Consider the following 24,717-nt stretch of genomic DNA (forward strand, 5'->3'; position numbering starts at 1 on the left):
TATGAAAGTCTTGGTAATAAATAATAGGGTAGAAAGAAAAAAAGGGAATAATTACTGCCTTCAGGAAGCTTCCATTCCAATGAGGAAGACCACATGAACGTACATTCTCTATGCAGTTGTAAAATGTGTATCGAATGCATACACATTAGCTGTAAGAGCAGGTGCACTCAAAGCTAGGAAGAATGATTAATGCAGGTAATCTCCAGATAGAGTTATTACAAAATACAAACAGATATGAAAGCAATTCCTATACTTGATTCTAAAGGACTCTAATTACTAAGTTTATTTTACAAAGAAAACAGACTAAAAGGAAGCTGTATTATAAATTAAATAAAAGGAAGACAGAAAAATCAACGTGATTCAAGCTCAATCTAAAAGTAAAGGATGAGAACAAAGTGTATCTACCAGTGATTTTGTCTCTTAGCCAAAAGGGAAGAGGGTTTTGCATCCTGTGCAGGCAAAAACCATTTTTGTGCCATGAGGAGAATTCTTTGAATCTCACTCTTGAGTTTTTTTTATTTCCTGCAGATTCAGAGCAATGTAAGAAGTTCCCAGAGGATGAATATCCAAATGAGCAGAGAGATCGCTGCCTCCCCAAGACTGTGACCTTCCTGGAGGTGAATGAACACTTAGGGATGTCTTTGGCCTTTGTGGCTGTCTCTTTCTCATTACTGGCAGTTCTGGTTCTGTGGATCATTGTGAAATTCCAGGACACACCCATAGTGAAAGCCAATAACCAGAACATCAGCTACTCTCTCCTGATCTCCCTTACCTTCTGCTTCCATTGCTCCTTGCTCTTCATAGGCTACCCTACCACTGTTTCCGGCCTTCTCTAACGAACAGAATTTGCAAAATACTTTCCTCCATTTTGGCCAAAACTATCATAGTGGTTCTGGCTTTCAGGGTTACAGGGCCAAGCAGCAGGATGTGGGTATTTCTTCATTCTAGAGTGCCCTACTGTGTTGTTCTCATCTGCTCTGGAATTCAAGTGATTTGTTGCGGAATCTAGTTGGGGACCCATACCCCCTTTCCTGAAGCAGACACATGCTTTGAAGCTGACCACATCATCCTTAGATGTGATAAGGACTCTGTCTTGACATTTTTGTCCTAGGCTACATGGGCTTTCTGGCCCAGGAAAGCTTTACTTCCTTTAAAAGCTTTACTAGCCTGATGCCTTCAATGAAGCTAAGTTTATCACTTTCAGCATGCTGGTGTTTTGTAGTGTCTGGGTCTCTTTCCTCCCCATCTATCAGAGCACCAAAGGGAAAGCCATGGTGATTGTGGAGATCTTCTCCCTCTTGGCCTCCAGTGCTAGAGTACTGTGCTGCATTTTTGTTCCAAAATGTTATGTGATCCTCCTAAGCCAGACTGAAATACTCATAAACATATAAAGAATCAACAAAATTTCTGAGATTTTTTTTTTCTGAGGCCCAGTCTTATACTTCAAAATCTATGTAAAGTCATCAGCCTAATTCTCTCCTTTAGAGAAATCAAGTCAGTCAACAAATATCTATTAAGTGCTTATTCTATGCTTGGTATTGTGCTAAGCTCTGAGGGTACTCTAAAAGCTATCTATTCACACTATAATGGAAAAAAATTATCCCATCTTTAGATTATTAAAAGAAAAAAAAACTAGAAAAAGATATACCTATGATGTTAAATGATTTTCAATAACAGTAGTAAATACTAGCAACACAAAATAATTTAAGATACTATTTTCTGAAATACACAAAAACAAGCAGAGTCATGATGGCAGAGAAAAAAAACAGAGACTCTTTTGATCTCTCCCCCATTACCCTTCCAAACATCTTTAAATAGCATCTCAAAACAAATTTAGAGCAGCAGTATCCACAAAAAGATAAAATGGAACAATTTTCCAGTTTAAGACAATTTATAAAATCAGCAAAAAAAGCCTGTTGTACCAGAATGAGGGTAGAGGGCACTTCAATGCAGGTTGTGTCCAGTAAACTAGCATAGGCTTTGGTGACTGAATTAGTTGCAGCAGTGGCAAGACCTCTCAGCCCACAAATGGAAAAGGCTCAGACAAGTGGGTAGAAAGACATTACAAGGGTTCCTCTGCTGGCTCTAAGGACAAGACTCAGTTGTATTGCCACTTGGATCTCAGCCACAATTTAGAGTCTCATTCTCAGAGAGTTGTACTAGCCTAGCACACAAGGGCTTATGGTCACTGGGAAGTTGAGTGAAAAAGGGCTGGTGGTCACTCACAAACCAGAGCACATAACAAGAAGAGGAAACACACGTCTTCCTAGGTCATACCACCTTAGAAGAATTGAAGATTTAACAAATTCCTAGAATTATCTCTGAAAATTCTGCACAAAAGTTCTGAAGCTTTGGACAGTGGTCCATCCAATCCAGAAGCAGAGTTCCACTTTAACCTAAAGTTAAGAGTTAAGTAGAGTAAAGGGCTGAAACAGAGCTTATATACCTTGCTTGGTATATAGTTCTGGATGCTGTCTTTCGCATTAGACTGTAAGCACTTTGAGCACAGGGATTATTTTTTGCTTCTCTTTGGATCCCCAGTGCTTGGCACAATGCCTGGCACCTAATAAATACTTAATAAACATTCTTGAATTAAATTGTATTAGAGGGAGAGTGATCACTTTAATTGACTTTTTCTTAGGCTCTTTTTATTGATGAAAACAAATGATAATTAAGTGCTTTTCAAACTTTAAATCACAATATAAATGCTATCAATCATTGTCCTTATTATTAAACAAGTATTTTTCATTCTTTCATCAGCTTGCATAACTAACCCCAAATCTTCTCAATTGTGTCTCCTTCAGCAAAGGTCTCCTTTTTATGCATTTGGTCCACAAACTGCTTTTCCCCTCTTCATTTGACCCAATACAATTTTTACTTCCCTACATGTGACTACCTAACACACTTCCATCCAGATCATAACACCTTAGAAGAAATAACAACTTACAGTTCCCTCGAAGCATCTCTGGAAACAGTCGCACAAAACTCTTAGAGTTTCAGACATTCCACTTTCCTCTCTGAACCAGAGCCCTATTGTAACAATGAATTAAAAGCCAAGTTAATAGGCAGGGGAAATGAGCAAAAAACAGAAAAAGATTCTAACGATACAACATTATTATGGTGACAAGGAAAATCAAAACATAACACTCAGAAGAAGATAACAAAATCAAAGCTCCTACATCCAAAGCCTCCAAGAAAAAGAAAAATTGATCTCAAGTTATGGAAGAACTCAAAAGGAATTTGGAAAATCAAGTGAAGAAGTATAGGAAAAATTGGGAAGAGAAATAAGGGTAGTGGGAAAAGAAATTTTAAAAGCTGATGAGGAGAAGAATGTCTTAAAAAGCAAAATTGGCCAGTGGGAAAGGAGGTACAAAAAGGTCACTGAAAAAAATAATTCCTTAAAAATCAGAATTAAGCAAATGAAAGCTAGTGACTCAATGAGAAATCAATACAATTAAATGACATCTAAAGAATAAAAAGGAGAAAACTGTGAAATGATGCATTGGAAAAATAACTGACCTGGAAAATAGATTCAGGAGAGATAATTTTAAAATTATGAAGCTACCTGAATGCCATAATAATAATAATAATAAAGAGCACAGATGTTATCTTGCAAGAAATTATCAAGTAATATAATCCTGATATTCTAGAACCAGAGGATAAACTAGAAATTGCATGAATGCACCAATCATCTCCTAAAAGAAATCTCAAAATAATAACTTCAGTAATATTGTAGCCAAATTCTGGAACTCCTAGGCAAGCATTTAGAAAGAAAGAATAAAAGTATAATGGTGTGATGGTCAGGATAACACAAGATTCAGTGGCTTCTACTTTATGGGATCAGAATGCTTCAAATATAAAATTCTAGAGAGTAATGGAACTAGCATTAAAACCAGCAATTACATACCCAGTAACACTGAATATAATCCTTTGGGGAAACAAGTGGATAATCAATAAAATAGAAGACTTTCAAGCATCAATGATAAAAAGACCAGAGCTGAACAGAAAAGTTGATTTTCAAATACAGAACTCAGGAGAAGCACAAGAAGGTAATCAGGAAAGAAAATCTTAAGCAACTTAACATGGTTTATCTGTTTACATCCTTACATGGGAAGATGTCATTTGTAACTCATGAGAACTTTCCAGTTATATGGAAGTTACAAGGAATATATATATATATATGTATATAGAGAGAGACAGATGGCACAGATATGAGTTGAATATGATAGGAAATATATATAAAAACCAAATTAAATTAAGGGGTGAGAAAAGAATGTACTGGAAAAAAGGGAAATGGGGAGTTATCTGCCATTAAATAGGCAAGAAAAAAATTTTTTTACATTAAAGGGAAGGAGGTGAGGGACAGTGAGTGAACCTTACACTCATCAGAATTGACTCAAAGAGGAAATATGATAAATGTTCAATATGCATGTTGAAAACAAGGCTATATTTGAAGGCTGAATTGAATCTGAATCTCCCTCTCCTATGCTCACTTCAAATTGTGTTTGTTCCATTCTAACAGAATCTTAGCTCTATAACACAAAGCTCTGTCACACAAAGCCTGAAAGCCATGTGCCCGAATGAAGAACTGGCTAAAATGAAACTAAAATGAAATGTTGCCAAAGTGGCTCTTGTAATGGGCTGAAAACTCTGAGCAGATGCACAGAGGCCGGAACACTTAAGGCTAATTACCAATTGAACAATACTCTATTAATATATTCTTGGAGAAAGAATGACCCTGCCCACTCTCTGTGCAAGTTTTATCTGTTGTATAGGACACTGGGTGGAGGATTTAGGGGGTGGAGTGAGAGAGGCAGAATCACTCCTGGCCAGATTCAAGTTGCACTCACTTTGTATCACCATTCCCATTCACCTCCACAAAGAATAAAGATCAAGGACTTTCACTTATCCTGACTCTGGCTAATTCTAAAGTATCTAGTGTGTTAATGCGGTCATCACAGGCTCTTCAGAGTCTTCCCCTAATTTACATTGTTGATGGTTTGGAGTTCCTTAATAGGGAGACCTATTCACCAAAGGATCCTCTTCTTCAGGCCCCTGTTCAGTCCCCACTAGTTGGATCTGCCCATCTATATTGTGCTGACAAAAAGGACACGGGTCAAGTGTAATACAAGCAAGCAATTTGTTTATTCATTGGAGGGAAAAGATTTTTATCCACAATAGTATATAAATAGTTGTAGAAGTCGTGTTTCTTGTTCATCCTGGCTGAACACATATTTTATACCAATTTCTTGTTTTTCTCAGTCATGAAATCTGCACATACATTAAATTCTTACCTATGTTTAGGTCATGAATGAACATGTTTTCCTGGGTACGGGCTTCCCTAAAGTTCTGGTCTGTATTCAAGTTCACCTTCCACCTCCACTTATATGTACCTATATGTACAAAAACATTTATAGTATCTCTTTTATTAGGACAAAAAATTGGAAATTGAGGGGATGCCTATTAACTGCAGAATGGATGAATGAATTGTTGTACACGATCATGACAGGACACTATTACGATGCTATAAGAATGATGAGCAAGACATATTTATGAGCTCATGCAAAGTGAAATGTACTGTGTACAATATAATTGCAATCTATTGCTATTGCAATAGTCGATTGCAAATGACTTTGCTATTTTCAGCAAAACAATGATCAAGACTATTCTGAAGGTCATATGATGAAAAGAGCTATCTAGACCCAGAGAAAGAACTGAGTGCTTCTGAATATATATAGAAACATGCTTTCTTTAAACTTTATTTTTAATGAGTTTTCTTTTTTTTTTGGGGGGGGGGGAAGACATAGATCTCTTTCTCAACATCATTTTTATAGAAATGTTTTGCATACATTCACATGTATCTTCTCAATGGAGTAGGGGATGGGAAACAAGAAATAGGAGGTGGAACTCAAAGTTTTAAGAACAAATGTAAAAAAATTGTTTTAGATGTAAAATAAATATATTAAAATTTAAAAAAAGAAAAATCCTTGCCTCTTCACTAGCCTGGATTCTTGATCTGTTTTGGGGTATTTTTGTATAATGTCAGAAGGATTGATGAGGTTTAGATTTGGGGTACCCAAATGAAATTAGGGTTCCTGGTGGTCAGGGAGTTAAATAAGGTCTAAATGAAGTCTAGTGGCAGCGCAAGGGTAGGGAGTTCTGGGATTCCCTTCTGGCGGCACAGAGTCCCCTGTAAAGGAATTTAAAGACCCAAAAACCTGGATTGATAAAAGAGGTTTATTATGGGGATTGGAAGTAAGCTTAAAGTCTAGAGTAGTTAAGGAAATAGGTGAGAATAAAGAGAAGGGGCACTGGAAACCATATTCCAGTGGACAGAGGCTCCTTGGGATTCCAAGCATGGCATAGCTGGCATGTTTGGAACCTCTGCAAAAAGAGGGTTTTAGTTTGGCTCTTTTATAATAGGATGTTTTAGCTACAAGCTGAAGGGGGCTCGTGGGTGGAGTTTCAGCTAGGGTTTGAATTTGAATTGAATTCAATGGGTTTCAGGACTGAGCTGTCCCCACCCAGATAACAAAGATGAAACTGTTTGTGCTTAGGGTGGAGTCCCCTCACTGAGGCAGAGTTGAAGAAGGTTTTCTCCTTCAAGGATTTTTCAGAGTTTGGGGTTTCTCTCTTCAGGATCACATAGCATTTGGGAATAAAAATGCAGCCCAGTAACCCAGCACTGGAGGCCAAGATGGAGAAGATCTCCACAATGACCATGGCCTTCCCTTTGGAGCTGTGATAAGTGGGGAGAAAAGAAATCCAGACACTACAAAACACCAGCATGCTGAAAGTGATGAACTTGGCTTCGTTAAAGGTATCTGGCAGGTTCCTGGCCAGGAAGGCTATGGTGAAGCTGCCCAGAGCCAGAAAGCCTATGTAGCCCAGGACACAATAAAATGCAAAGACGGAGCCCTCGTTACACGTGAGGATGATGTACCTGGATTCAGAGCTTGTGTCTGCTTTTAGAAAGGGGGGAGAGGTCCCCAACCAGATGGCACAGAAAACCACTTGAATTGTGGAGCAGATGAGAACCACACAGTAGGGTACTCTAGGATGAAGGAACATCCGCATCCTGCTCCCTGGCCCCGTAACCCTGAAAGCCAGAACCACGACGATGGTTTTGGCCAAAATGGAGGAAACAGCCACCGTAAATACAATTGCAAATACTGTTTGTTGGAGAAGGCAGGTAGCAGTGGTAGGACGGCCTATGAAGAGCAAGGAGCAGGGGAAGCAGAAGATAAGGGAGGTGAGGAGCATATAACTGATGTTCCTGTTACTGGCTTTGACTATGGGAGTGTGTTGGAATTTCACAAAGACCCACAAGACTAGGACTGTTAGTAAAGAGAATGAAACAGCCACAATGGTCAAAGCCATCCCCCAAGTTTCTTCCACATCCAGAAAGGTCACAATCTTAGGGAGGCAGTGATCTCTCTGCTTATTTGGATATTCACCCTCTGGACACTTCATACACTGATTTGCATCTGCAGGAGACAAACAAGTGCTTAAATTTAAATGCTTTAAATTATCTTCATTCCAATATTTAGGAAAGCGTCAGGAGAGTGCAACAATTCCTTCTTCCTCTACAGAATATATATATAATATAAAATACCCATCCCTCTTTCTTAAGTGACAAAGTCACTGGTAAGTTGCATGACATACAAAGCTAGATGGACTCTGTTTATGCTTTGCCACTGGTTAGGCTTAAATCATATTGATTTTCTATATTTCTTTTACTTAACCTATTCCTCTTAATTTAATCACTTAATACAGTATATTTAGAGAGTAGAGCATTTTAGTATCAAATGTCAAGATAACTTCTTTGTGTTGTGTTGTTCAACAGCTCTAGTTGGAGATTTGTCTAAATGAATTCTTCTTCATTCATTCCAGCCCCGAGTTTACACCTTTTCACAAACAATTTATATGCATTTTATACATTTTTTGGTAGATGCATATACTATTTAAATTCTTTTCTCCTCCCTTTGTGTGAAAGCTCCCCAAATATAGATATCACTTCCTTTTAATCTTTCTGTTCCCATTATTTATGACCAGAGCCTTCACATACTAAGTGATTAATGATTGATGACTTATTAAATAGCTGACAAATTTCTTATAAGAAAACTTTTTTTTTATTAATTTCTAAATGTTCCTCTTGTTAATCTTGTAATGCTGGAGAAACTGAGCAAGATAGAGATTAGAGAACAATTTAATAATTTATTTAATGGAGAGATTTACTGGGACCAAATGGATCCATGTTTGGTCCCAGGGCTGAATGAGACTATTGTCTCAAAGAATCCAGCCATGAATGTCGGATACAAGATTCTTTTATAGGGTTACAAGACCGATGACATAATGGGGGAGGTACCTGGATAGGGATGACCTAATGGGGGGAGGAACCTAGGATGAGGATGGCATAATGGAGGCAGGCACCTAGGACGGCATAATGGAGGGAGTTACTGGAGAGGCTCCTGATATTCTAATGATGTCTAAAATGGATAAAGACTTTTATCCCATCAAACATTAAGAAGGAATGATTATAGCCTAAGGTCTAAGATATAAGACCTTTATCCTAACATTAAGAGGGAATGGTTATAATCTGAGGCAAAGTAGCTGCAGGAGACAAACAAGTGCTTAAATTTAAATGCTTTAAATTATCTTCATTCCAATATTTAGGAAAGCGTCAGGAGAGTGCAACAATTCCTTCTTCCTCTACAGAATATATATATAATATAAAATACCCATCCCTCTTTCTTTAGGGACAATTAGGGAAACTGGGTCAGGACATTAAAAGAGAACTGTGGCACAACAATCCCAGGGAACTAAAGCCATTCTGTGATGTATTTAACCGTGAATTCCATAACCCTCTAATACCATGGTTTAATTAGTTAATTTAAAGAGAAATTTTCATTGAATTTTAAATTGGGTTTTTCACTTGTTTTTAGAATGTTATATTGACTCTCTTTTAACCCTCTACTTCAGATCTATGTGATCTACTTGAACTTTACGCTGGAAACAGTATTCTAAAACTCCTTTCTTGCACTCTAGATCCAGACTTGCTATCATCAGGCTCTCTCTCTCTCTTTCTTTTTTTTTTTTAGAAATTCCCTTTTCTCCACATTGTTTCTTCCTCTTTTTTCTTTGATTTAATGGATGTTAAATCTAACAAATATTCCTCTGTAACATTAGTAATGGTAATCCAAATAGATATATGCTAGGGATGTCACAGATCACTATAAAACCTTTAAATTTGCCTATGCAGTAAGTAAGCAAATGGCAACTTGAGTAGGGAACAGGACTTGAAGGCAATAATATCAGAGTTTACATCCTGCCTCAGACACAGAGTAATGGTGTGACCCCAGATGTATCATTTCACTTTGGTCCATCCTTGTTTTCCTATCAGTGAAATGGAAGTCATAATAAGGCTTCCTTCCCAGAATAATTGGGAGGATCAGATGAGTAAGAAGATAAGGAGTAGAAAATTAAATCCTATGTAAATGTATGATTGTAATAATTTTTATTACCATCATCCTCAATACTAACTTAAAAAACTATATTCATTGCAATGGAAAAACTCATATAATCCCATATCAAGGCAGCAGATGTGATTATTGGATAGTGTGAACTTTATACACCTTCTAGGATGTTTTTTTATAGAATTAGCCTTTTCTCTATTTTCTTCTTTTCCCTATTCTTAGCTTGAAAGCAATCTAAAGCCAAGACAAAATAAAATGCCATTGGATGAGTCATGGAAGCATCAAGTTTTCTCCCAAGATATAATGCTATTTTGATTCCATAAGGACAATGATCCAGGTAGCTATTTCCCCAACCTATGTCCTATTATTCAATTTCTTAAATTGATTTATTTTCTGTTGCCACTCCATGTGCAGTATGACTTAGGAAATAGATAACTGATGGCAAAACAGGATATAGATGCTCTTGTCATATTGTGAAAGTCACTTAACTCCTCAATGTTCTGGTAATCTTTCAGAAATTAAGGAATAGCTAAATTGTTGAACTTCATAGGTAAAATTTTTTCCTAATCCAGGATTTCTCTTTAGCACTGAAATCAGAGATTCAGTCCCAGCACTATCATTAACTTTTATTATGCTGATTAAAGTGTCCACAAATAAAAAGTCTATTGTTTTAAGCATTCCCTAGCTAATTTGAGTCTTTTGTTTCCCTACAGGGTGTGAACAATGATTTAAATAATGAGATAGAGAGAATATTATTATTCTCAGCAGAGGGGGTAAATAGCATTTAGATGCCTCTATGGAGCTTGAAGAGTCAGATAAATGCTATGGGTTTCATGTGGGAAATCAAGTTTGTGGAAATCAAATGTGATTCTCTGAAGATACTGATAGGTTTCAGCCTTGAATCAGTCACGAGCCAATTTTTCTCTGAAACCAGATCCATAAGTTAAAGAAAGGTGTAAAATTTTTATTTTTCATTAAATCCACAAATATCCTCAATAATCATTATACTTCTATTCTTCTTTTAATGACCTCATTGGTTATATGGGGGCGGGGAGGGGGGGAGGAAATCTTTTCAAACCCACTATGTGCATTTCAATTGATTTTGGACTAATTTTCAATTTCATTTCTTTATAGATGATTGTACTCCATTACTCTCAGTTAGAAAATGACACTGTTGGAAGTCTGACTCTTAAACAATCATTCTTATTTTTTGCTTTACTTAATAGACAAACAGTAAATGAAGTGGAATAGAAATGCATAAACTGCAAAGCAGGACCCATGTCTTTCTTTGATGAGATCCCCTTGCAAAGCCTCCTTGTTCTCAGATATAAGTAGGTATTCAGGCTGATTTGTCTGTGGGCCAAAGTTCAGAAATTCTAAAACCTAATCTTGTTCATTCTTGGAAATGTAGACCAGAAGAGAAAGATTTACTTGCTCTTTTCCTTGGAGTAAAGAGTTGCTTAGTTGTGGAAGGAGAAAACCATTTAGAAAGAAGCGAGAGAAAAAGGAGGAGGAGGAGTAGAAGAAAGAGAAAAAGAAAGAGAAAGAGAAAGAAGAGGCTGAATGAAGGAAAGAGGAGTTTGTGCAAGAATAGGAAGAAACAGATAACCAGATGCTGAGAGACAAAGGCAGAAGTAGGAAAAAAGAGAGAGAGAAGGAAATGGTGAAACAAAGACAGAGTGAGGCAAAGACATCGAGAGGGAGAAGGCAAAAGAAAAGAAAACTACCTGATGGGGAGTTGTAACCCACAGACTGCTAAGGTATACCCCCTTTTTAGATCAGAAAAAATATAGGGAAGATTTAGCTTCTCTCCTCCCTTTTCTTCAAACGCCTTACTACTGATTTTACCTTACTTAAGCTAACTCTCAAAGAATACATAATTTGGTCTCCTTTAACACAAATCAAATCTTCCAAGTACTTTTGACTCATACCACAAGCTCAAGAACTATGATGTTGGAGGGAGAATAGCACTAAGAAAACATAATATATTAGGTGGAGCAAAGGGGTGGTGGCTTATTCATCTGTTAAATATCTAACCCTAACCCGACTCCCACCTCTCGACTCTATCATGAAAGCTATTTCTTTCATTGACTTTTGCAACTTGATGGCAACTAAAATTCTCACCTTAATTCACTCAAATTTAATATCACTCTACCCATCAGAGAACTATAGCACTCATTTCAATGAGTTTTCCTGTTGGATTAGAACTTTTTTCTTGGGAGGATCTCCCCCAACTTTTTTTTTGGGGGGGGGGGACACTAGATTACCAATGGAATCTTGCAATCAACAATTTTACATCTTGTGGAAATTTTTGGTTCCAACACAGGAGAAAAAATCTGTGTGTGTGTGTGTGTGTGTGTGTGTGTGTGTTTTCTCTCTTTTTCATTTACAAATATAGATAAGTACACATAAATAGATGCACTCATATGTACATGTATGTGTGTAGATATATACATATATGTGTACAGCCACACATGTTATTCTTAATGTTTAGCTATAGTCATATCCACACACACCCTCTAGAAGACAAGCTAAGTGATTGTTGTTCAAGTAATAAAGTGAATATTTTTTCTTCTACAGATCATCCTTCTCATTGGATAAAATATGCCATGTCCTAGGGACTTATATCTGGATATTCCTCTGTTTCTTCAGTATCATACAATTTCTTATTGAGTCCTTGACATTCCTGGTGTTTTAGAAAAATTCAGAAGAATATTGTCTTTCTTCTTTTATCTCTCTATGGTTATGAGAAGAAAATTCCTAGGATGAAACTCACCCATCTGACTGGAGATTTCCCCTTCCGAGCATGGGGAGCAGTTATAGCAGCAGGGAGGCTTCCCCTCCATAGGGGACTTCCTGAATCCAGCGTGACAAGTTTCACTGCAGACTGCAGAAGGAACCTAAGATAGTGACAGGAGAATGGGATACATAATTTTAACTGAGTATTACTGATCTTATTTTCTATGTAAACCTTGCTTCTATAACCACTCCCAAAGACAGATAAGTTGGAGTTTAGATAGAATTTTGAGCTTGTAGTCAGCAAGAGATGAATTAAAATCTAGCATCTCATATTTCTTGTGTGGTCCTGGGCAAGTCACTTTTTCTCTGTATGCCTCAGTTTACTAACATTTAAAATGGGAATTATAATGCTTTCCTGGAAATAAATATCTCCCTATTGGTAGTATCAAATGATATATTTATAGCTCTCATATAAAATACAAACTGATAGTACAATGGATTGAATATCAGAATCTGACACTAGTTTGTTATTTACAAGAGACATATTTCAAATGAGAGATTAAAATTAAAAATGAGACTTAAGATAAGGGGCTGAAGTAGATATTACTCTGCTTGAGCTCAGGTTTAAAAAAAAAAACAGGGGTAGAAATCAAAATGTCAAATAAAATCAAATCCAAAATAAATTTAATTAAATGACATACAAAGGGAAACTACTTTTTTCATAAAAAGTATCAAGAAAATGAAGCATTATTAAAACTAAAAATATCTATCAAATGATGGCATCCGAATTGTTAAAGGAAAATTAAATAAATTAGAGGTAGAAATAGGCAGATTTTGATGAAGAAATCAAAACTATACATCATCCTATAACAATGTTGTATATCAATATTTATTACAGAAATTAAAATGGCTTTGAAATATCAGATTAGTTAAAATGATAGAAGGGGAAATCGATAAATATTAGAATGAATATGGAAAAGTTGGGACAGTCATTCATTGTTGGTGGAATGTGCATTTCTCCAACTATTTTGAAAGCAACCTCCAATTAAAAAATGTTGTAATTGGAATTATAAGATTGTATACCATTTGACCCATCAAAAGCACTACTAAGTCTGCTTCACAAAGTTATTGAGGAAAAAGGAAAAGTGTTTTTCCTCTCCAAAATATGTATAGCATCTCTCACTGGGGAAGTGAAGAACTAGAAATTAAAGGGATATCCATCAATTCTAGAGTGACTAAACAAGCTGTGGTGCATGTAATTGTGATGGAATACTACTGTGCTGGTAGAAATGATGAACTGATTGGTTTTAGAAACACATAAAAAACTTTATAAAAAGTTAAATAAGTAGAACGAAGAGAACATTATACACAGTACCGGCAATATTTTTCTTGGAAAATCTTTGAAGTCTAAGTAATTTTATGCACTATGACTACTCAAATAAATTATAAAGAATCTATAAAATTAGAAACAATTCACCTCCAGAGATGGAACTGATGAACAAAATAATGTATACCATAGTTTTACATGCACATTTACACGCAAAATAAGTATGTATTTATAACATACATATATGTATGTGTATATATGTACACCTATACACAAACACTTTTGTTCAATATAGAGTTTTCTGATGCAGGGTTGAGAGGCAGAGAGAAAGTATAACAAAGAACAAAAAAAAGTTAGAAGGAAACAGAGAAAATCAAAATATCTGTAAAAATGATGTACACTATTTATTACTTTTGAGGAAAAAGAGAAAACAATATGTAATCAAGATTCATGGTTTTATATTGAATCTTCTGTTTACATTGTGTACTATATGTGGAAAAGTTTTTTTGTTTTTTTTTTTGGTTAAATCTTTGTATTTAAGTTCAAAGTGAATCAACATTTAAAAAAATATTTATGCCCATTTTTGAAATGGCAAAGAATGGGAATATGAGATGGCATTGATAAATTGAAAAATTGCTGAATAAAGTATTTCCATATTTACAAAGAGGATCGATTCAGAGAAAACAGGGGAGATTTGTATAACTTACAAGTGAAAAAAAAAATTAGGCCTAGCACTCCTGCGACTTTACCAACTAGCTGCCCTATAAAAAATGTAGAGTAACCAGATAGGGATAGCATTCTTCCTGTGATGAGAATAAAAAAGTTAACATTGGAAATGTGTCTGACCTTTGGGCCAAACTGATCCCACACTATGGCATTTGCACAAATTGTAAAATCTTGATTAAGTGGAGTGTTTGGGATAAAGTCCCCCACATGCAGAAGAAGATCTGTCCCATCAAGAAAGCACACATAGTTTATAATGGCATAATGAGTCTCAGTGCGTCTACTCTCATCCACAAACACCTGGTCACCAGCTCTGTTCTTAAACTGGGTGTTCTTCAGGTAGGAGTGCAGCTGAAAGAGAAGTAAAATGCTCATCACCAAGTGCTGCTTGAGGGAAGGGCAACCTTTTATGTCAGTATCAAGTAATTTTCTCCTATATTCTAGATTTGGAAGACAAGATAAAAACCGAAAGAAATCAAAGATCACCTGAAAGACATCCCTAAGAGGAAGACCCCTGGCAATCCTATAGCCAAATTTCAGAGATCCCAGGTAAAGAGAAAGCACTGCAAGAATCCAGAAAACTAAACAATGCAAGTATAGTGGAGCCATAGTCAGAGTAACACAAAATTTCTCACTTTCCACATTGAAGAATAAGAGAATGCTTGGAATATGATTATTTTGGAGAACAAAGGAGTGTGATTATAACCAAGAATGGCCTATCCAGTAAAACTGTTTTTCTTATTATTATGAATTTCAAGATATCTGTAATGTTAACTATCCACTGATAACATTCCCTCTAACCTTTCTCTTTTGTTTCAGCTCACATTTTATCAAGTCACTAAATGTAAAGACAAATTTACTTAGACCAACCTTACTTTAGGTACATTCTTTCCATAAATATGTCTCTTTTTCTGTTTTTTTTTTTTAATGTTTTATTTTTCCTCAGTTAATTCAAAACAGTTTTACTGAACTAGAGATGTTTATCCTAAAAGAGAAAGGCATAGTGATGGTTTTTCATTGTCTAAAAGAATGACATATAGAAGAAAATTCATATCATAGCTACTACCTAACTCAGAAAACATACTGAGGAGCAAAGCCCAAATATTGAAGAGAAGTTATTCCTGAGTATCAGGGCATATGCCTAGGGTCTCTGATGTTTGAGAGGCTGAGACTATTAGATCATTGAGTTCAGACCTTTTGAGCTGAAACAAGGGTAAATAAGTTTGCTTGTTTAAGTTAATTCTATTAAAGATATGATGAACTCATAAAAGTAAAGGGTCACTAAGCTATCTAATGCCATGCAGCCTAAGTCAGAGAAACAGAGTTAAAACTTCCCTTGTTGATAAATATTGGGAACAAACCTATAAGTGGCCATTTCATGTTTACCCCCAGCTCTAGAGAAATATTTTCAGGAATAAAATAATAAAAAGAGAATCTATTTTTGCTGTCTACAAAGATAAAACATTAGCTTCTCTAGCTCATTTACCTAGTATGAGGAAACCATTACTGGATTTCAAAAGGGGATAGAATTAGGAAGGAATATGTTTAGGTGGGAGAAACTATGCAAAGCACAGAAAGGACTGAGTGACCTTTTCTGAGAGACTGAACAACTTCCCCCTCATGAGAAAATCAAAAGATCTTTTTGAAAGAAATGAGGTGACATCAGCCTGTGGTGATATCTTGAGTGAATTTATGAGAGACTTTGCTATCTGGAGAGAATAGATTGAGGAAATGTTTATTTCCACACTTGTGGGAAACAAATCAACAAATCAAAACATCAACATTAATGATTGGAGGTGATTTCATCCAGGATCTTTATTGTTACAGATAAGTTATAGAATTATTTATTTGTATAATTTGTTATATTCTTAATAAAATGTATGGTCAGTAGAATTTATTTTTTTTAAGCTTATGATTTCAGAGACCAATGAAAGAGTTCATTTTATAGGAAAAGTAATGTTTCCAGTTAATTTATTAGCCAGGATGAGGGTTTAGAATTAATCAATTAATAAGAAGCTGTGTGTGGTTAATAATTTTTGAGGAAATATCATAAAATACCATTGATTGAGGTAACATAAGACAGTTTTGAATCCTTAGAAACACTGAATGAGAATTAATGGGAAAATTTTTACCTAACAAGAAGAGAGCCTTTAAGGACTGGCCATTGACCTGATTGTCAATCAATGTAGGGTATATTATAATTTAACCATTTCCACCTAAGTTAATGCAGAATTACTTTTCTATAAGTATAACTGCATAAAATGAATTAAGGTGGTTTTGAGGGAGAGAGGTGACTTCATCTCTGTAGATAGACTAGTAAAGTTGTGAAAAAAGTGGTTCTTGTCCAGGTTATCTGAATGACACCTGAGATCCTGTACAATTCCAAGATTCTTTGAGGGGAACAGTAATTTTTAGCTTTACATGAACTTGGACAATTCTTGGCAATTATAAATATAATTTCTAAGAAATATGCAATCAGAAATTTTTTAGAATTTGAAGTCTTCATTATCTGCCTTGTCCCACCTGTACTGAATCTATATCCTCACAAAATAGCTGAAATGTCACCCTTCTATCAATATTACCTGCCATGCACGAGATAATACAGATTCTTCATTTCCTTTCTCAGATGCTCTCATCAGCATTTCATGGAGAGCCCAAGCCACGGCATAAATAGCATTGTAGATGTAACTCAGGCTAGACATGGTAATTTCAAAATGGTGCTGAGGCAAAGTCTTCGAGAAAACATTTGATAAATATGACTCTTGCCCTGGGATTTCTGGCTGACCTGAGCACTTAAAAGATGATGGTCTAAATAGTCTAAAAAAAAGGTTACTTGAGTTTTTAAAAGGTTCAAGTGTCTGTAAAATTGTCTTAAATCCAGGTATTTCACTCGTCAAGTATGAAAAGAAGAGAGTTGCGTGGAATGTATAACCATAATGATAGTACGGTCTCACATTAATGTCTGTATGAGATGTGGCGATCCATATCTTCTTTATGGGGTAATTAGGTGTTGTTGGGGTTCCCAGAATAATTCCTGAATCTGTATCAGTATGAATGACAATCACTTCAACTTCTGACATTAAGAATCTGGGCATGAAAGTCTCATAAGATTCCCTCTTTCTTCTGTCACTGAGAGGGATCTTCTCTGTGAAGGAGATGCAAACACTTTTCTTTATCATTTCCTCTCTCATTTCCCTGAGGAATTCTTCACCTCTCAGATCATCAAAGACCATCAGACCTATCCAGTTCCATTCAAAATATAGCAATAAGCGGACAATACCTCGTGGAAGAGAAGAGGCTTTGGGGGCCATTTGGTAGAAGGAAGGAAACTGGACTTTGTCAGTAAGAGCTGGATCAAATGGACCATAGCTAATCTAGAGGAGAAAAAATAAAAGCATCAACAGATGCATGATTATGTTGCAAGAACTATACTAAAACATACATACTCAAATTGGCATATTTGTTGATAGAAAAAAATGTAATTTTAATGCAATTTATTCTAGGTGACATTTTCATCTCTTAAAGTCTGTCTGTCTCTCTCTCTCTCTCTCCTTCTCTCTGAGCCCTCAAAAAGACAATGAAGGCAGAATCCTGAGATTTTGTTGTTAACTTTACAAAGGAAACAGCATATATAATTACTTCTTTGTTTTATGTTTGGTCCAGAGCAAATTTCTAGATTAAACCTGTTATATATTATTATGGGTGAATCAACAGTTTTCTTTTATAAAAAAAAAAATACATGAATAATATTGTGTGCTTTTTATTTCAGAAAAAATACAGTTTATCTATAGATGTCATTACTGGTTTTAACACCACATCAGAATTTCATGATTCTTTATACCTAACATTACTCTGCTCAACAGATAAGCCCTCGCTAATTATAATCAGAAAAACTGATTTATGAAATATGTCTACTCACCAATAGGTATCAGAAGTCTTGTTTAGCTACTTGATAATGATCGTCACAACATTTGGCAAGAATATTTGTTTCATCAATAAAAAAATTAATATTCATGGATTAAATAATAGAACTGATGCCAATTTATATTAACTATGGCTATGGATCCGATCTGTACCCACACCCCACAGTATAAAGGAATCTGCCCTTCTGCAGAAGCAAACACATCCATCCTCTCCTGCCATGTTGTCCCCAATCAGGATCAAGGAAAAAGAATCCCAGAATGAAGCAATCTGCTTCTTCCCTAGACAAGACCTTATGCTACTATATTATCTGGCAAACAAAGATGCTAGATAAATACCATTGCATGAATCCATGACTTGAACATATCACTCTGTTTATTAAATCCCAACTTAGAGTTAATTCTTCTAATCATTGAGCTTAGAATTTTTCTTCTCCAAGTATATGATTAGAACAATCTATAATTCTTGTGCTAATAACACAATAAAACTCCCCCTTGCTCTTCCTCCAAGGCCTTTAAATGTTAAATATGAGGGCAGCTGGAGGCAGTGGGTAGAGCACTAGCCCTAAAGTCAGGAGGACCTGACTTCAAATCTGGCCTCAGACACTTAATACTTCTTAACTGTGTGACCCTGGGCAAGTCACTTAAAACCAATTGCCTCAGAAAAAAAAAAAAAAAAAAAAAAAAAAAAGAAAGAAAAGAAAAGAAATGTTGAATCTGTATCTGTGCACCCAATAGGGATAAATATTGTTGAGTGAAGGTATGAAAGTTTTAAAATAAGTAGTGTGGATAAATGAAGAGAGGCTTCCAGTTTTTTCTTTTTTTTTTCCATATGAGTAATTCCATATTCAAAATAAACCTTCATTATATCTAAATAGTCAGTTATCTGCCTAACCAAAAATGATCATTTTCAGTAAAGAGCAAGCCTGAACTGCAATGCTCATAGAAATCTCTTTCCAATTTTTGAAAGATAAAGTGCTTAATGAAATGCATTTTTTTTTCCATCACATGTATCTGTCTTATTTCTGTGCTCATTAATAAAGTTAGTACCCTATTTGAGAACAATGTCAGGATTTTCTCCAGTTTCTGTACATTCTTAAAAGTAGTTATGGACATATATTTCAACATGTATAACATATATTGGATTGCTTGCCATCTAGGAGAGGGGTGGGGGGAAGGAGGAGAAAATTTGGAACACAAAGCTCTGAGAGGATCAATATTGAAAAATTATCCCTGCATATGTTTTGAAAATAAAAAGCTTTAAAAATAAAAAAGTAGTTATAGAGAGCATAGGACATGCTTATCACTGCTCCCCAAAACCATGACTATGACTATGAGTAATAGGGGCAAAGAAACTCTTAAGTTTAAGAACATTCACCTGTGGAAAGTGGTAGCGGTCAAGCAAGGTCCCCATCTGGACCGAGAGAGCTGATGTGGCTCCTCCAATGACAGCCAAATTCTTGTCCTGCTCTCTGCAGTTGTAATTGGGGATGAGCTGGTCCACCCCAGACAGCCACCTCAGGGAGCTCTCTAAGGTCCTTTCATCCCTGGAGTAAGCGTTGTAGATGTGGATTCCCAGGGAAATGTTGGGCAATAGATTGGAATCCTTATTAATCTCGTCTACAGTGAACGGTACAATTAGGAGTTGCAAGTAATTTTTGAAGAGGATCCTGGAGAGTAAGGGACAATGACCTAGAACATTAATAAAACCTTCAAATATGACACTTTTCAAAAGAATGATTTTCCCCAGTCATGTGAGTCAAAAGGACTCCAAGAGTTCTTCTCTCATTCCATTTGTATTAAAAGATAGCCTCTACCCATGTGCCTTGTTGCTATAGTCTTCCCTTCTTATAATTCTTTAAATGGTGAGAATTATTGGCTTTATAACCTCCTATAACTCTGACTGCTTCTGTCACTCACTCATTCCACTGGAGGATTTGGATGGTTGTTGACCCTAGAAAGCTTAGAGTATAGTATAAGCAAGAATAGATACAAAAGGAACTGAAATTTAAGGTGGCAGGAGAAGAAGTAAAGGTAAATGTAACTGAGATCTAAAGAGACAGCATAGTAAAGCCCCATCTCCTTGAAGAAAAAAGAGAAAGCTTCATAGAAGACATCATGGGCCAAAAAAACTCAGGATGATTTTCACAAAGGAGTATTTGAGAAAGAAGTCACTCCACAAGAAGAAAAGTATACAAATAAATTCACACGAATCTGGGAATAGAAGGTACCACATATTTAAGCTACCACTATCTTACTCTGTTATTATCTACTATTTCCACTGAATTGTGAGAGCCTGATTCAGTTTCTCCCTCTCCTAATTTCTTCCTTTTCTCACAGGGACTGAGAAGAGTAGAAAATCAAAGTCATTTCAAAGATTGTAACTTAGGACCAGATCTTTAATCAGTAGGCCAGTAGCAAAGAACAAATACCTATATCATTCTAGGCAATGTTTTATGATATAAGTAACTTAGTATATCTTTCCCAGTGATTACTGCCTCTTGGAAATTTGGGCCTGTTTTAATGGAAGCAAAACATAAGCAGGACATAATGCTGTTTTGCCTACTTCATTTACATTCAATTTCCATTAAATTATGATCAGTGTGGACAATAGTAGAGTCCTTGCCTTCACCATGGAATGCATGTTTTTTTTTGTTTTTGTTTTTGTTTTTGCTGAGGCAATTGGAGTTAAGTGACTTGGCCAGGGTCACACAGCTAGGACGTGTTAAGTGTGAACTAAGGTCCTCCTGACCTCAGAACTGGTGCTCTATGCACTACACCACCCATGGAGTGCAATTCTTGAGACAAAATTCACATATCACAGAAAACTTATAAGGACATTTGATATAAAATAGGATTTTTAATTTAATGTTTCACCAAACGGATGGTAGACACTTCTTTCTCCTCCATGCAAAACTTCCAATTCTGCCTAGTTGATGAACAAGATATAGAATAAGAAATATATTAAAGCAATAAAAAGCTAGTGATTAAAATGATTTAATGGTTTTGTCTTTTAGACAAAAATATAGACATTTATTTATAATATAAATATGAGACTATTAATTCATAGAGACTTCATTTATAAGTATAAAGAAAAGTATAAATGAAACAAAAGAATTCATGGGAGTTTTAAAAATGACATAAAGTAAAGCATTTGGCTATAGCAAGATATAGAAAAGATCAGAATTATGTCCCAAAGAAGGATTTGATGTTTGTCTAGACTATCTTTCACAAGCAGAAAACAGTACATAGCCAACCTGTTTTTCCTCAGTTATGACAAAGGGAAATGATTGAGGAATTGATGTCTTAGACTGTATTCTGTTTTTACAGGGCAGACTTACAAAGGCTTTTATGTGAGTGTTGTATTGCTACACATCCAGTTCCTGCTATGTAAACAGGGGTTTCTACAAAGGAAATTGATAATGAAAATGAGCAAAACGAAGACTTAACCAATGACCAAAATGTCAGTACACCTTGTAAAAGTTCCTGAAAGTAATTCTACATTTATTTCTCTTGGATTCAGTAAAGGTTACCAGTTCAGTAAACGTTACCTAGAGGAACTAAAACAAGGCTCTTTCATATCACCTACAGAAAGCAGAATTCTCGGTGGCAGGCATTCATAAATACATTTCCAAGTCTCAATACTTGCTACAACACCATCCTGGGAATATCTCTCCCTTCCAAATAAACTCAAAGTTCCTAAACCTTCAATTACTAGCTCTGTATGTACTGGCTTAGTCATTACTGTTGAGACTTCATAGCCTAGGATACACTATCCTGTAAACATTAACTTCTACTAAGAAAAATATGGTAAATTCACCTATCCAGAAGAGGGTAAAGATCTAAGAGTATACTGATGGATGCTGTGGGAGGAATAGAAAATCTTGAATGAAAAAGGCATTCCCATGACTCCCCAAAAATATGTCCTAATTTGTTAGCAGACAGTCAAATGTAGAGAGGAATTATGGGAGCTTATATTCCTGTGAATGGGACAGATTACTCCTTAGTTTGTATAAGTACACTCAACGGCAATAACTCAGCCCAAGGATGGGAAAAGGGGTCAGGACTTAAGTACTTCTGCTGCTTCAGGCCATCAACCTGATTCCAGGGAGCATACTCTGTAAAGACTTTTATTTCTTTCATTTCTTAAATATCTACATGAAGTCAGGATGACAGAAAAGAAAGGGTGATAAAAGACTGAACCTGCTAAGGACAGGAAATCTGGCTATGGGCCTTTTGAGGGGGAGTGGGAAGAGGAAAATAGAGGAGCAACATTTTTTCTCTTCAATTTTGAAAGTTAATCAGACATTGAGAAAACTGTCAAGAATATAAAAATATCAAAAGACAAGAATAGGGGACAACTCCCATCACCATATAGTATATGGGTTTGCCCTTTTGATAAACTGTGAGGACTTCTCTTTTAACTGTTGCAGTAAAAATGTACCCAAGTAGACAGACACTTACTTATAAGTCTTACAGCGTTTGTTAGGAGGACTTTGAAACAATTCTGCTCCTGTCATCCCGTTCATGTCAGCTGAGTACAAAGGCAAAAATATCCCTAACTCCAGGTCTCCATTGTTGGAAAAAATGGGATTAAGTTGCTCAAAGCAAATCTGCCCAAAACCTGGAAGCTGCAGCAGCAGAGACATAATACTGGAAGAAAGGAATGGAGAAATGCTTTTCATAATGTGGGACCACATCTCTCAGAACACTGACGAAAGTGGACACTCATGCTACTGCAAAGTCAGCTGCTTGAGTATACACTAATGAAGAAATTTTTAGCATCAGACATAACCTGTCTTGCTGTAGATGCCCAGGCTATGTTCTACAGGTCATACCTGAGAAAACACAATGAAACATTAGTCTGGTCCATGTCCAGGACGAGGACAATGGTACAAGATGAGTAAATGTTTTATACTTTCACTAGCTTTTAGAACATTTATTTTTAGACACTAATGAGGAACACTCTTCTCAATCCATACTCCACAGAGAAGTCTCAATCTAAGAACTCTGGGGACCAGAATGCCTGGGGCATCTCTAGCTGAGATTCTGTTTCCAAGGGAAAAACATAAGTGCAAAATTATATTTTGACTTCTCTCTCCTTTGTACCAAGATAGGCTAAAGTATAGAAGTGCTTTTTAAGAAATTAATTTCTATGTTCTGACTTACTATGATGACTAAACCTCATGAAAAATTATCTTGTAGGTCACTGGATTTGATAAAACCTTCAGAGATGACAATTATTTTAAAAATCTATAAAATTGCTGGCCATTTCCTTGCACCAGGGTACATGTAAGCCAGGTCTCTTGCTCAGGACTCAATATAATGTATTTTGAAGAGCTGTTACAGTATGTATAATGCTCACAGATATCCTCTCCTATTTTATCCTTACTGCATACACAGGATTATGTGTCATTCAGAGTAAGTTACTCAGAGATTTATGGTAGATTTCCACTCTCCATTGCCTAGGTTAAAGACAAATTGAGACTCATTTTCCCAACCTGAGAAAGCTAAAATGACAGGATCTGCAGATATATATCTGTACTTTTGATAACAGGAGTAAAGAACATGAGTTCCTAGAAACATTGGAGACAAACTGTTGTTAAATCTTCACTTCATGGATAAAGAAATAATGCCCATGAATTTAAAATGACTTGCCTGCATTTTCACAATGTGAAGCAGAACAATTCTGGTTTTTTCACTCTAAAGCTAATTTATTTCCTACTACCCATTATTATTCCCTAGAGCATGTCACAAGCATAGTTCATATAATCAGAAGCCAACTGGATATATATCTGTCTATAAAGGCTATAAAGGACCATTTACAAGTAATTTGCCTTTATGGATCCCAAAAGTTACAAGGCATATTTGAGGTTAGTAAGCAGAAAGCTTCAGAAATGTAATTGAGCATCCTAGGATATGAGTTAAATTCAGCAGAGAAGATGTATACAAATTTTAGGATTGGCTGAAGGAGATTCATAATTCAATATACCCATTGATCATGGGCATCCTATGTGACCTGGAGAAGGCAGAATAGATATAATGGGATGGATGAATTAATGTATCAAAATTATTATTTTATTCACTATTTTACATAATTATGACACAAATGCCAAAAATGAAAATTTTTACTCCTCAGAAACTTATGTTCTAAAAGGAGCAGAAAATATTTTTAAATCAGTGATGATCAGGGAAGTATAACTTTATATAAAATGTTGAAGGGATGGTGAGTAGAGACATAGGGGCTTAGACTGATACTTCTATCCAGAAGTAATCACAGAGATGTCATTGATTATATTTTCAGAACTTAAAAGTAAGCCAAACATGACTAGAAAGTAAAATGAAGCATGGCTGGTAGTGAGCCCAAACACAATGGGAGTCTAAGGCCATCTCCAGTTAGCAGAATACTGCTGTGGTTAGAGATATAATGCTGTGGTTAGAGAAACCTAGAGAATCAACCAAAAATCTCCCAGAAACAATGAAAAACTTTAACAAAGTTGAAAGACATAAATAAACCTACATACACAATCAA

General features: G+C 35.8%; 1 protein-coding gene across 1 annotated transcript; it reads right to left on the reverse strand.

The window, feature by feature from the left end:
* Nucleotides 1-832: 832 nt before the first annotated feature.
* Nucleotides 833-22,847, reverse strand: LOC100926552 (vomeronasal type-2 receptor 26-like). Its single transcript, XM_031949165.1, has 7 exons — nucleotides 22,650-22,847; nucleotides 19,564-19,855; nucleotides 16,848-17,639; nucleotides 14,389-14,616; nucleotides 12,253-12,376; nucleotides 6,591-7,487; nucleotides 833-1,005 (listed from the first exon to the last, which is right to left on the reverse strand). The coding sequence occupies exons 1-7, from the start codon at nucleotides 22,832-22,834 to the stop codon at nucleotides 833-835; spliced, it is 2,691 nt and encodes an 896-aa protein (XP_031805025.1). The 5' UTR covers nucleotides 22,835-22,847.
* Between the last annotated feature and the right edge of the window lie 1,870 nt (nucleotides 22,848-24,717).

Source organism: Sarcophilus harrisii, chromosome 1, assembly GCF_902635505.1.
Source record: "Sarcophilus harrisii chromosome 1, mSarHar1.11, whole genome shotgun sequence".
In the NCBI taxonomy this organism is placed as follows: domain Eukaryota; kingdom Metazoa; phylum Chordata; class Mammalia; order Dasyuromorphia; family Dasyuridae; genus Sarcophilus; species Sarcophilus harrisii.